Raw genomic sequence first — 14,771 nt, 5'->3', positions numbered from 1 at the left:
CTCAAGCCTCCGTCCAGACACACACCTCTGATATGATGATTACTGAAAATCTTATGTCATCATATAAAAGAAAAGGTTCTTCCAATCCTAAAGGATCAGCCACATACCCAGGTCCAATTATAATTTAGTGTGTATTTTGGATAAGATCTGTTAGCCAATTCTTTTTAACTAAGCTAAAATTTATTTAAAAAAGAAAAGAGAGAGAGAGTTGGTTAAAAGATCAATATACATACAGACTTGAATTTAATTCTTGAGGTTTAGATACATAGTAGAGATGAGCTTGTAGTTGCCAAAAGTCCTTTTAGAAATAGTTCATAGGTTATAGTCCAATGTCCATATTCAGGGTGACTCCAGGCAGTGACTGGGGATCTCAATTCTCATGGCTTAAAGTTTCCCCTTCTTGAAACCCAAAGCAGATCTGAGATGAAGTAGGATCGTGTCCCAGGGTTCTTATAGTTTCCAGCAGCCTTTTGGCCTGAGAAAACAATAGGCTTAATTCTCCTTCTCCCAAACATCCTGGCAATTAGCACAGGGTTACCACAACCTTCAAAGAGACACATAGACAATAATACTATTTCACTCAAGTATCTTCCTAAATGTTAATATTCCTTTTTTGATCTTTGAATCAAAGCTATAGCAATAGACAAGACTTATTTGCTTACATCACAAGATCTGAGCAAACACCTACCCTTCTACCTCTAACAATGCAGACTTGCATTTCAAAGCTCTATTCATTTACATAGCTTCCTAACCAGTTTCTAAAGTTCAGCCATGGGTCAGGTCAGTCTGTGAAGTAATTAACTCTTTCTGGCTCTGTCATCCTTCAATGAGATATTAGATCAGACTCATAACGTCACAGCTGGGTCATCTCAGGACAGGATGCAGAGGTGAAATTTCTAGACACCATTAATGACAGCTTCTTGGAGCAGCCAGTCCTGGAACCCACAAGGGGAGAGGCAATTCTTGATTTAGTCCTAAGTGGAGCACTGGATGTGTTACAAATGGTGAATACAGCTGAACCACTTGGTAATAGCAATCATAATGTAATTAAATTGGCCCTTTCCCTCCTCAAGGATGTTCAAAGAAACCCACCCCAGTAGCATTTAACTTCAAAAAGGGGAACTAGACAAAAATGAGGAAGCTAGTTAAATGGAAATTTAAAAAGAACAGTCACAAGAGTGAAAAGTCTGCAAGCTGCATGGAAACTATTTAAAAAACATGATAATAGAGGCTCAAACTAAATGTATACCACAAATTAAAAAACAAACAAACATTAAGAACACCAAAAAAGTGCCACCATGGCTAAACATCAGAATAAAAGAGGAGGTTAGAGGCAAAAAAGCATCCTTTAAAAATTGGAAGTCAAATCCTGCAGGAGAAAATAGAAAGGAGCATAAACTCTGACAAGGCAAGTGTAAAAGTATAATTAGGCAGGTCAAAAAAGAAATTGAAGAGCAATTAGCTTTTGTATATTTTGCTAACAGCAATTTTTTTAAAAAGTGCATGAAAAGGAGGAAGCCTTCCAAACAGTCAGTGGGGATGCTGGATGATCAAGGTGCTAAAGGACCACTCAGGGAAGACAAGGGTATTTCACAGAAACTAAATGAATTCTTTGCATTAGTCTTTACTGCAGAGGATGTGAGGGAGTTTCCTCACATGCAAACCATTCTTTTTCGGTGACAGATCTGAGGAACTGTCCCAGACTGAAGTGCCAGTAGCGGAAGTTTTGGAACAAACTGATAAATTAAACAGTAATAAGTCACCAGGACAAGATGGTATTAACCCAAGATTTCTGAAGGAACTCAAATATAAAATTGCAGAATTTACCAACGGTGGTATGTAACCTATCGCGTAAATCAGCCTCTGTACCAGATGACTGGTGATTAGCTAATGTAACCCCAGTTTTTAAAAAAGGCTCCAAATGTGATCCTGGCAATTACAGGCCAGTAGGCCTAACTTCAGTACCAAGCAAACTGATTGAAACTACAATAAAGGGAAATCTTGCCTCACCAGTCTATTACAATTCTTTGAGGTGGTCAACAAACATGGATAAGGGTGAACCAGTTGATATAATATCCTTTGACTTTCAGAAAGCCTTTGATAAGGTCTCTCATCAAAGGCTCTTAGCAAAGTAAGCAATCATGGGATAAGAAAGAGGGTCCTCTCATGGATCAGTAACTACATAAAAATAGGAAGCAAAGGTTTGGAATAAATGGTCAGTTCTCACAGTAGAGAATGGTAAATAGCGGAGTCCCCCAAGGATCTGTAATGGGTCCCATGCTGTGGTAGGGACTGGGATGTAGGTGGTCAGTTCTAGTGGGCAGAGCAGGCCTACAGGTTGGGAAATGAAGCCAAGGACCAACATCAGAGTCAACTGCCAATTACCAGAGCCAGGGGTCAAGCCAGAGTCAGAACCAGGACTGAAGCTGAGGATCAGAGCTGAGGTCAGATGCTAAACACCGGAGACAAGGGTTAAGCTGGAGTCAGGGTCAGAACCTGGGGTTGGAGCCAGGATTAGTGACTGAAGATTGGAGGTGAGGCGTAAGGGCAGAAGCAGAGACAAGGATCAAACACGGTGGGAACAGGAATGAAGGTGAGGGGAAGGCAGGAGCAGGAACAGGGTCAGGTGTAGAAGGCAGGCACAAGCAGGGTGCAGCCATAACAGGAAACCACCTTGTTGCTCAGACAAACTTCCTATTCCTCCTCCTAGCTTAAATAGTGTAGTTGGACCAATGGGTGGAGTTGGGTGATCCTCCAGTGAGAGCACCCATGAGTGGTGCCTGGGCTGGGGCTTATAGGCCTAGTAGCTTCTTAGCCCACCCAGTTTCAGGAGCCATTGGGTAGAGGCCAGCAATTTTGGAAACTGTCAGGCCTGGGTTCAAGACCCAGGACATCACATACTGTTTAACATATTCATAAATGATTTGAAAAAGGCGGTAAACAGTTGAGGTGGCAAAGTTTGCTGATGATACACATTTACTGAAGATAGTTATAGCCAAAGCTGACTGTGAAGAGTTATGAAAGAATCTCACAAAACTGGATGCCTGAGGAGCAAAATGGCAGATGAAATTCAGTGTTGATAAGTGTAAAGTAATGCAGTTTGGAAAAAATAATCCCAACTATACATAAAAACAATTTAGCTGTTTCCACCCAAGAAAGAGATCTTGGAGTCATTGTGGATAGTTCTCTGAAAACATCTACTCAATGTGCAGCACCAGTCAAAAAACAAACAATGTTAGGGAACTAATAGGAAAGGGATAGCTAATGAGATAGAAAATATCATAATGCTACTATATAAATTCATGGTACACCCAGACCTTGAATACTGCGTACAGTTCTGGTCACACCAGCACTGAAAAGATACATTAGAATTGGAAAAGGTAAAGAGAAAGGCAACAGAAATGATTTTGAGTATGAGACAGCTTCATATGAGGAGAGAGTAAAAAGAGTGGGACTGTTCAATTTAGAAAAGAGATGATTAAGGAGGGATATGATAGAGATTATAAAATCATAAATGGTGTGGAGAAAGTGAATAGGAAAGTGTTTTTACCCTTTCACATTTTATAAGAACCAGGGGTCACCCAATGAAATTAATAGGCAGCAGGTTTTAAATGAACATGAGGAAGTACTATTTCACATAACGCAGTCAGCCTGCATGAAGCTGGGCCTGGACAACAGGGGGATGGATCGCTCATTAATTGCCCTGTTTTGTTAATTTCTTCTGAAAAAGCTGGCACTGGCCAATGTTGGAAGACAGGATGATGGGCTATTGGTCTGTCTCAGCATGGCCATTCTTATGTAACATTCTGTTAGCCTTTTTGACCTCTGCTGTGCATTGAGTTGAAGTTTTCAGAGAATTATCCTCAGTGACTCCAAGCTTGTTCTTGTGTGGTAACAGTTAATTTAGAACCCATCATTAGATATGTGTAGTTGGGACTATTTTTTCCAATGTGCCTCACTTTGCACTCCTCAGTGTTGAATTTCATCTGCCATTTTGTTACCCAGTCATGTAGTTTCTTGTGTTCCCCCTGTAACTCTTCACAGTCACCTTTGAACTTGACTATCTTGAGTAATTTTGCATTATCTGCATACTTTGCCACTTCGCTGTTGACTTCCTTTTCCTGATCATTAATGAACATGTTGAACAGCACATGTCCCAGAACGGAGTCTTTGGGGATTCCGTTTACTTCTCTCCATTGGGCAAATTGACCATTTATTCCTACCCTTTGTTTCCTATCTTTTAACCAGTTACTGATCCATGAGAGGACCTTCTGTATTAGCACATGACTGCTTAGTTTCCTTAAGAGCCTTTGGTCCCCAAATGACTAATACGATATGCTGAATCCCAGCCCCCCCATACTCTTCCTGTGAATACTTTGACTGCTTCTCTTGCAATCCAGAGATGGTACATTGCCTACCTATGGGATCTTAACCCTCATCCTTGGGGACAGATTACCCTCTGATCACTTGAGTTATATGGGGAGGATTTACACACAATCCCTAATGGGTTCTCCCCATTCTTTATAACATTAAGATAGTTACTGTTCAGCTGTTAATTCTTGGTGACCCGCAAGAAGTCCCCTCTGGTTAATCTTTAGGTTACTCCTCAGGTATCAGGGTTCTCTTTTTCCGCTTCAATTCTGCCATTGCTAGTGCAGTCTCTAGTGTCATTTGTTTTTTCTTTTCCTTCACTGTCTGCTAAGACTTTTTCAGAAGCTTATTCTTGGTTACTACCTCTCGAGTAATATCCTCTGGTATGGCTGAGGTTTGGATTTCTGACAGGAGCATATTTTTTCCTCAGTTTAAGTCTCTTACTACATAATACTCATTTTGGAAGCTGAATTAGAGTTTAAATGGCAATCCTCCTCTGAGGGCTGCTGTAATTTCCCCCAACTCTCTCCTCTTTTTTAAGGTTAAGGCAGAGAGTTCATGGAAAAATTGCAGCTTGTGGCCTTTGAGTATGAGCTCTGAATGGTCTCTGGCTTTTTTCATAGTGATATTTTTCTGCCGATAATAATGGAACTTCAGAATGAGATCTCTGGGTCCATCACAATGCCCAGGCAGAGGAACAGCGCCCTGTGTGCTCTCTCCACATTTACCTTTCTCAGAGAGCTCAGATTTAACAACTCCACAACTAAAGTTTTTCCTTCTTCAGTACATTTAGGCAGCCCCTTAATTCTGAGATTGTTCTGTCTTGCTCTATTTTCTATATCATCCAATTTAAACTTCATCTCTCACTCTCTAGTCCAGGGGTGGGCAAACTTTTTGGCCCGAGGGCCACATCTGGGAATAGAAATTGTATGGTGGGCCATGAATGTTCACACAATTGGGGTTGGGGTGCTGGACGGAGTGAGGGCTCTGGTTGGAGTGCAGGTTCTGGGGTGGGGTGGGGATGAGGAGTTTGGGGTGTAGGAGGGTGCTCTGGGCTGGGACTGAGGGATTCAGAGGGCGGGAGGGGGATCAAGTCTGGGGCAGGGGTTGGGGAAGGGGTTAAGGTTCCGGCTGGGGGTGCAGGCCCTGGGGTGGGCCTGGGGATGAGATGTTTGGGGTGCAGGAGGGTGCTCTGGGTTGGGATCAAGGGGTTTGGAGAGTGGGAAGGGGGATCAGGGCTGGGGCAGAGGGTTAGGGTGTGGGGAGAGGCTTGGGGGTGCTGGTTCTGAGTGGCGCTTACCTCAAGCGGCTCCCGGAAGCAGTGGCATGTCCCTTCTCCGGCTCCTGTGTGGAGGTGTGGCCAGTTAGCTCTACACGCTGCCCCGTCCACAGGCACCACCCCTGCAGCTCCATTGGAGCGCTTAGAAGCTGGAGCGGGGCCATGCCGTGGCTCATGCTGTGGCTTCCGGGAGCCGTGTGGTGTGGCCCCCAACCCTGCGCCCCGGCCGGAGCGGGGCCAAGCCGTGTGGTGTGGCCCCTGACCCTGCATCCCAGCTGGAGTGGGGCTGAGCTGCGTGGTGCAGCCCCTGACCCTGCACCCCAGCAGGAGCTCGCAAGCTGGCTTAAAATGGCTCACAGTCCAGATCCAGCCCACGTGCTGTAGTTTGCCCACCCCTGCTCTAGTCCATCATTGCCAGGTGGCTCTGCAACTCTGTCACTCTCTCACATGTGTCTCTGATGCCAGTCTCTAGCACAGAGACACACTCTTCCAAGTCAGTAACTTCCTTTTTTACTTCTAGAAGCTGGGTCATCAGATCAGGTGTCATGAGTTTAAACTCAGAGATCAACGCTAAAATATCTGCTTTGGTGGCCATTTGGTTTTTTCTAGCTGTGGTATTTCTGCCTATTTTGGCTGTTGTGTGTTTACTTAGAGCCAGAGAGGGCTCTCCAGATTGTGAACCACAAACACTCTTCTTAGTAAGGGTCCTTTTTTTTTTTTTTTTTTAATCCATTCTCTGCAGCTCTGATTTTGGGGGTAGAGGGGAATTTAGTATGTTTAGGGGTCAATGGAGGCAGATTACTTTGCCTCAGAGCTCAGGCAGCCATGTTATTGCAGTCTCCTGCTGGTCTTCATTACATTTGACTTTAATTATGTGATCACAGTGTGCAATCTGGGCAGCATGCAGTGTTGGTCTTCCTCACACACACACACCCCTCAACCCCCATCCTCATTCTCAGAAATGGTCAAAACATTTTTGCTCAATTGAAGAAAAAAAATCCCCTTAAGCAGCCCTAAAGAAATAAATTTGGGAATGTTACAAGGAGCTGAGAAAGAGTCCTTAGAATGGAAATGCATGGGCAGCCTTATTTTAAATATAGGCAGGCACTTCAACTGCATTATCATGTTTGGCCCACTGATTCTCATGGTGCCATTGCCCAATACAAGGTCATGTACTGAGAATTAGAACTAGTGTTTTATGTTTGATACAGTATTAGTTAAGGTTACATATTCTCTCCAGTAATGATATTGACTCTTGTATTTGTTTTTATTGCAGGTGTCTCTCTTACCTCTTGGCAGAAACAGATTATTCCAGTTTGCTGTGGATTCCTCATTGTTATGTTGCAGCTGATTAGTATCTGCCTTTTTCAGCACAAAGCATCCCTCTCTAACACTCCAGGCCTGAAGAAGGAGAAAAAATATAAGGAAAAAAATAGTTGTTTTGTCGTTTCTTTAGTCTGGGAGCTGGGGTGTGTGTTCTATAATGTCTCTTACTGAACCGCCCTGGACTATGAGAAGGGAAGCAATGAATGCTGTTTTTGTGGTCAGCAAAGTAATCTCTGCTTGGAGTACAATTTTAAGCAATATTATGTAATCAAATCACCCTAAGTCAAACCTTATATGTGCTGCAGTGGCAGTTGCAACTTTATTGCAGATACTGCCCCAGACCTCGCCAGGATTATAGACTTTACAGTTCAGAGTTTTCCCTGTAGTTAAAAATTATTTTCTTAATCAGTGAGATGAGACTGAAATAGGAATGTTTTCATTAAACCCAGCCTGGGTTTGAAGAAGCGGTTGGACATTCTGAGTTTGTGGTGAATTTCAGAGCCTCGCTACCAAGGGGAATTCATGATATGGCAGCAACCTATCAGATTGTAGTCACTACTGTGAACTGTTACAGCAGTGTTGTGATAGACTGTCACTTTCAGCACACTGTGCATTACTGCACTGGGACCTGTCAGGTGTTCAAGCAAGGAGTTGCATGCATAGTGGCCCACCACAGTATTTGTGCAGAGCTACTTCGAGTCCCTGCATCTAATGTCAGAGGTGCAGATCTAGACCAGAGACTTCCGACTCCTGAAAATGGGCTAACTTTGGCTGGGAATGAAGACTATCAGCAGATCTTCCCAAGTAATCCAAGGCTCAAAAAGGGATCTTCAGTGCAAACCACCTGCAGTCTAAAAGATATCACCGGGGAAGCTATAAATCTTGCCAGTGGTAAAATAAAGGAATTCTCCTTTGAAAGGCTCAAAAACTCTTCCAGCCATGTGACCTACAGAAAAGGAAGGAAAGTGAGGTCAGAATCGTTCAGCAGACGGTCGTTTGATTTTGATCTGATTTATGGACACTTCAACAATGATGAGAACTGCCCTCCCTTTGGCTTGCTGCAGACTCCCTCAGCTGGGGAGAAATGGCAGGAGAGCTGCAATTCCTCAGAGGGAAATGTGAATACTGCTACTTCCCTCTCCACCCAGGCCTTCTCTGAAGAGAGCTTTATCACCCAGATTTTGGAAAAGCACAAGCTGGACAGCTCTTCTGGTGGAGATATTAAAGTGTGTTTGGACATTCTGCTCAAATGCTCTGAGGACCTGAAAAAATGTACAGATATCATCAAGCACTGCATCAAAAAGAAATCTTCAGGTGATATCAGTGGGGGAAATGATGATGACCCCCTGGCCAGCTCTGAGATGATCTATAGGAATTTGATGACTAGGTTTTCTTCCTACCTGAAAAAGCTCCCCATTGAACTAAAGCAGCCCAGTCACGTGGAATTGGCAGAATTGGTTACTAGTTTGCATGGGTTGCAGCAGGCTCCCTTTTCCCCAATATTTGGCAATGAGCAACCTCCTAGGTATGAGGATATTGTGCATTTGCCATCCACCATAACAAGACCCTCTCTTACTGTAGAACTGCAAGATGGCCAGCATGAGATTGGCACAACTAGCACCCCAAAACCTATCCAAACTAACATTGGGGGCTTTACCTCAGATGCCTTGCACAGCAGCACCCAGCAGAACAACTCAAGAACTGTGAAAAATGCTTGTACTGTACCTCAGTTACTAACTGTAAGCCCTTCCAATTGCGTGTCTTCCACAGAAACGCTATACATTGAAGAGGAGTCAGATGGGGAGATAGCACTAGGCAAGGGAAAGAGGGCAGAACATAAAGGTAGCTGGGAGAGTTTAGAGAGCAGCCAACAGAAAACTGGAAGCCCAGATCTTACTGTAGTCCTTAAAGAGGCACCTGCCAGAGTTCATGCTGAAGCTGTTGCCGAGACCTCTGAGAAAATCACCTTTATAGAACCAGTCTCAGATTCTCTTATGAATGATTCCAGGCCTAGCACCTCTTCAGGAGAACAAAGAGAGTCAAGGAAAAACAACCAGGATGAGATAGATAAGCTGCTGTTGGACTTGGAGCACTTTTCACAGAAAATGGAGAGCGCGCTGAAGGAGCCCACCATGAAGGAGAACGATCCTGGATTTCTGAAGGGCTTTGGCCAAGAGGGTGGGAAGGTCCTACCATTTGCTCTTGAAACCAAAAATAAAGTCTGTTTATTCCCTGACAAAAACTCTACTTCCCCTTTGTCAAAGACCGTGGAAACCAATGGCCACAAAATGGAGGAAGACGACAAAGCCCTTCTACTGCGTATCCTGGAAAGTATTGAGGATTTTGCCCAGGAACTGGTGGAATGCCACATGGGCAAAGGAAGTTTATCCAAAGAGAAGGAAATGATGCAAATTCTTCAGGAAACCTTGACCACTCCCTCACAGTCCTTCCCAGCTGTACAGAGAAGTTGTATGGGTGGTATTACCAAAGACACTGTCCCCACATTGATTCAGCAAGCCCCAGAGGTGATCAAGGTAAGACATCAAAGCCTATGGTTAGATAATGAGTGAAAGGGACACTGGAAACTATGAACAACATATGAGTGTTGAATGAATGTGTGCACTAATGTGAAAGACATATTTGATTTACTGAATACAATGTGGACGTGGATTGAACAGTGGCTTTAAAAAAAAAAAAGTATTGCAGTTTTAATCTGAGACCATCTCTTCCTCATTGCAGGAAGAGCCTTTCTCCTTGGTGGTAGTTCTGGGGATGGTTCTGCTTGCAGTGTCCTGTAAGTGGGCCATTTATACCCGGAGGGGAAAGGAAACTTAGTGGCTGAACAAATTACTCATGGAAACAAGAAATGAGCACATACAAAACCTTGCCCTGGGCCTGGATGAGCCAGAGTAGCCTCCCTTACCAGTCCTGAGTGCCGATGTGCCCCCTGCCTCAATGCAGAGCCCACAGGCTGGCCTTACCCTGCTTTTCTCCATTCCCCTGGAGCAGGAGAGCCAGCACCACCACCACCACCCCTGGAAAAGGGGGCAGAAGCTGGCGAGAGGCAGTTTCTTTTACTCTCTCTTCCAAGCACAAGGAGCCAGCGTGGAGTCTGGCATTTTTGCAGTGGGGGTTTGGGAGCAGGGAACCTAACACACTGGCAGCCCGTTTCACTGCAGGTATGCTGTGAAGCCAAGTGTGGATCTGCCCAGGAGATAGTGATGGCTCGGAACCTGTTGGGGAGGAAGAAGAGGCCTCAGGTTGCCTGAACAAGCTTTGTGGCCTTGCATTTACATTAGGGGTTGAATTTTCAAAACCGCTCAGGGCCAGATTTCCAAGTGCTCAGGATACACAGGCAGGACCAGACTTTCCAGAGCCCGGCTCCTGTTTAAGCATCTAAGTAAGGGCCAGGTTTCCAACAGTGCTCAGTGCCCAGTAGTGCCAGTGGGAGCTTATGGACAGCTTTTTTTTTTTTTAAAGAAGATCTCTGCACCCAAATTGACCCCCAAGGCTCTGTGCTTTTTATTTATTTATTTATTTATTGAGCATGTAAGCTATCTGCTGTGGTGCTGACAGGGGAGGGGAGCTCTTCTGGCTCTGGCTGTGAGTGCTGAAATCTTTTTTAAACCTCAGACCCTCTGACTGTTTTTTAGTATTTCTTCAGGCAGCTCTTCTAATAGCAGGCTACAAACAGAACCTTGTCTGATATCACTAGCAAGGGAGAAAGACTCCTTCCTGCAAGAGAGAGAAGAATCAGTCAGGACCCAAAGTCTCAGAAATAAATGTTGGTCTTACCCTCATCTGACCCTTATTTATTTACAAAACAAGGCCAGTGGACAGAGTCTAGTTGCTCTTCAATTATGAATTTCAGACAAAACCATGTTTGATCTTTATTGCTCCTTACTGATGTCTAAAGATAGCAACAACTTTTTTTTTCATTTGAAGGAAAATTTTCTGGCTTTTTTTTGTTTGTTTTTGTTTTTTCCAGCCTGAGGAATGTGTGTCCTGGACATCCCTCTTCTTCTTCGAGTGATTGCTCCAATGCATTCCAGTTAGGTGTGCGCGCCGCGCGTGCACGGCATCTCGGAACTTTTTTCCCTAGCAACCCCGGCGGGCCGGCTGTCGCCCCCTGGAGTGGCGCCGCCATGGCGCTAAATATATACCCCAGCCGGCCCGTCCGCTCCTCAGTTCCTTCTTACCGCCCGTGACGGCCAGTTGGAACTGTGGAGTGCTCTCTGTCCTCCACAACCCTAGCTCTCGCTACTTTTCCTTGTACATAGTTCGTTTAGTGTTAGTATAGTTAGTTCAATAGTTAGTTAGTTAGTGATTTAGGTAAGGATAAGGGGGGTAGTTCCTCCCTTTCCTTCCCCGGTGCGGGCTCATGCCCAAGGCACCGGGCTTTAAGCCCTGCGCAGCGTGCCAGAGGCCTATGCCGGTTGGTGATCCCCACGGCTCTTGCCTCCGTTGCCTGGGCGAAGGACACCGCACGGACAAGTGCGCTATCTGCTCGGCTTTCAAGCCGCGGACCCGTAAGGAGCGAGACATTCGCCTCAAACAGCTCCTTATGGAGGCGTCCCTCCAACCCCCGGCACCGCCCGCGCCGGCACCGAGGGCTTCGTCGGTGCAGAGTGCACCTGCGGCACCGAGCCGTTCCGGCACCGCGGCCCCGGTGCCTAAGCCGGCGACCAAGAAGACCCGGCGCCGCTCGCTTTCGCCTTCAGACAGTCAGCAGCTCGCGAAAGCAGTGGCAAAAGCCCGCACGGAGGATGCCGCGAGAGTGGCTGCGGCCGTGCGAAAGGCGTGCCCTGGGCCCTCGACTCCGGCACCGCAACGAGCCCCCGCCCATTGACCTTCGGGCCTTTCAGGAACTGCTTCGCCGCGTGGCATGGGCCTTCCCGTGGCGGAGGTCCAGGAGGATGAGGACCCGATCACCAATGTGGTCGGCGCGGACACTCCCGTCCGAGTGGCATTGCCCTTTGTGCGGACAATTCAAAAAAATGCAACTACGCTCTGGCAAACCCCCGCTTCTCTTCAGCCTACAGCACGCGGGGTCGAGCGTAAGTACTTAGCCCCCCCGACTGGCTATGAGTACCTCTATTCCCACCCTACTCCGGACTCCCTGGTCGTTCAATCCGTCAACGACCGGGAGAGACACGGCCAACCTGCCCCAGCGCCCAAATCCAAGGACGCCCGCCGCATGGACCTGCTCGGCCGTAAGGTCTACTCCGCAGGGGGCTTACAAATGCGGATTGCCAACATTATGGTCCTTCTCGCCAGGTACGTCTTTGACATCCTGACGTCCCTGGCGAAATTCACGGAGCTCCTGCCATCAACATCTCGTCAGGAGTTCTCGGCCTTGTTGGAGGAGGGAAAGAGGTCCTCCAGATCCTCTATCACGGCTGCCCTCGACGCCGCGGACTCAGGGGCTCGGACCTTGGCATCGGGCGTGACGATGAGGCGCATCTCCTGGCTGCAATCTTCTACCCTGCCGCCGGAGGTGCAGTATGCTCTCCAGGATCTCCCGTTCGACACCTAGGGTCTGTTTTCCGAGAAGACGGATTCTCGGATCCAGACCCTGAAGGACGGTCGCATCGCCATCCGCACGCTCGGAATGCACACGCCGGCGACACAGCGCAGACCCTTCCGGCCGCAACCAGCCCGCTACCAACAGCGCTATCGGCCGTGTTCTAGCCGGCGATCGCCCAGAACCGCCGCCTCGCCGGGCAATCGGCGGAACCAGGGGCAGGCCTCGTCCAAGGCTCCCCAGGGGGCCAAGTCCGCTTTTTGATGGGACGCTCGAGGACGGCCCATCTCTCTCCCTACCGGATCCTTCCCCGTTATTTTACAACCGCCTTTCCCATTTCTTTTCGGCGTGGTCCCATTTGACATCGGACAGCTGGGTGTTGCAAACAGTCCAGTCAGGATACCGCCTTCAATTTGTTTCGCCCCCGCCTTCCCACCCACCCTCCCTGTCCCTCTTCAGGGACCCCTCTCACGAGCAAGTCCTCTTGCAAGAGGTCCAGACTCTGTTGAGCGTGGGTGCCATAGAAGCAGTGCCTCAAGACAGGCGGGGCAGGGGATTCTACTCCCGCTATTTCCTTATCCCCAAAGCGAAAGGCGGGCTACGTCCTATCCTGGACCTTCGCGAGCTGAACAAGTTCCTGCTCAAGCCCAAGTTTCGCATGGTCACCTTGGGGACCATCATTCCCTCCCTGGATCCGGGAGATTGGTTTGCCGCCCTCGACATGAAGGACGCTTACTTCCATGTCGCCATCTATCCTCCTCATCGACGTTACCTCCGATTTGTGCTCGGCAACGCCCACTACCAGTTTGCGGTGTTGCCATTCGGTCTCTCCACCGCACCGAGGGTCTTTACCAAATGCATGGCGGTGGTCGCCGCAGCCCTCCGCCGTCGTCAGATCCACGTGTATCCGTACCTGGACGACTGGCTGGTTCGCGGACAATCTCGACAACTAGTGCTGGGCCAGGTGGCAGAGATCCGGTCCCTCTTCCGGCGGCTCGGCCTCCTCATCAACGTCGAGAAGTCCACTTTCATCCCTTCTCAGCGCGTGGAGTTCATCGGAGCGGTCCTCGACTCCACCATAGCCCGGGCCTGTCTCCCTCGCGCCCGCCATCAAACGATGGTCACCCTCATCACGGACCTAGTCACCTTCCCGACCACGACGGTGCGCTCCTGCCTCCGCCTCCTGGGCCACATGGCGGCTTGCACGTATGTGACCGCGTACGCGCGGCTCCACCTCCGCCCGTTCCAGTCCTGGCTGGCGTCGGTGTACCGGCCACATCGGGACCCGCTCGAGATGGTGGTGACGGTCTCCAGAGTGGCTCTCGAGTCCCTCCGATGGTGGCTCGACCCGGAGACCGTGTGTGCCGGGATCCCGTTCCACCCTCCGCGCCCGTCCGCCACGCTCACCACGGACGCCTCGGCACTCGGTTGGGGGGCCCACCTGGGCGATCTCCACACCCAAGGCCTCTGGTCGACCCAGGAGCTCGCCCTGCATATCAATGTCCGCGAGCTGCGTGCGATCCGTCTAGCCTGCCAAACTTTCTGCCCCCATCTGCAAGGCCGATGTGTGACAGTATGCACGGACAATACGACAGCAATGTTCTACGTGAACAAGCAGGGCGGAGCGCGCTCTTCCCCCCTCTGCAGGGAGGCGATGCTTCTGTGGGACTTCTGTGTGACCCACTCCATTCACCTTCAAGCGTCCTTTCTTCCGGGAGTGCAGAACACGCTGGCCGACCGGCTCAGCAGGTCGTTCCTCTCACACGAGTGGTCCCTCCGTCCAGACGTCGCCCACACAATCTTCCGGAGGTGGGGGTTTCCCCAGATAGACCTATTCGCCTCCAGGGAGAACAGGAAGTGCCACCGGTTTTGTTCATTCCAGGGTCGCTCGCCAGGCTCCCTGTCCGACGCCTTTCTCTACCCCTGGACGGATCGCCTCCTCTATGCCTTCCCTCCAGTTCCGCTCGTGCACCGAGTGCTCCTGAAGCTTCGGAGAGACAGAGCCCACGTCATTCTCATAGCGCCGGCCTGGCCGAGGCAGCACTGGTACACCCTGCTGCTCGAGCTCTCCATTCGGGAACCCATCCCCCTCCCGCTGTGGCCGGACCTCATCACCCAGGACTTCGGCAGACTCCGCCATCCGAACCTGCAGTCCCTCCATCTTACAGCTTGGTACCTGAGTGGTTGACCCACGCAGAGAGGGCTGCTCGCGGCAGTTCAGCAGGTCCTCCTGGAAAGCCGCAAGCCTTCCACGCGCTCCACTTACCTCGC

General features: G+C 48.7%; 1 protein-coding gene across 4 annotated transcripts in view; it reads left to right on the top strand.

The window, feature by feature from the left end:
* PPP2R3A (protein phosphatase 2 regulatory subunit B''alpha) overlaps positions 1 to 14,771 on the top strand; it is a 148,608-nt gene that overhangs the window by 39,142 nt on the left and 94,695 nt on the right. For all 4 annotated transcript variants that reach the window (XM_039489858.1, XM_039489859.1, XM_039489860.1 and 1 more), the window contains exon 2: positions 6,927 to 9,510. In XM_039489858.1, coding sequence (XP_039345792.1) covers positions 7,504 to 9,510 — 2,007 coding nt within the window. In that variant the 5' untranslated portion in view covers positions 6,927 to 7,503. The remainder of the gene's footprint in view (positions 1 to 6,926; positions 9,511 to 14,771) is intronic.

This window comes from Mauremys reevesii, linkage group 9 (genome assembly GCF_016161935.1).
Source record: "Mauremys reevesii isolate NIE-2019 linkage group 9, ASM1616193v1, whole genome shotgun sequence".
NCBI classification, from domain to species: Eukaryota; Metazoa; Chordata; order Testudines; family Geoemydidae; genus Mauremys; species Mauremys reevesii.
The sequence above is the reverse complement of the archived record's forward strand: the minus strand, read 5'-3'. Positions and strand labels throughout refer to the sequence as shown.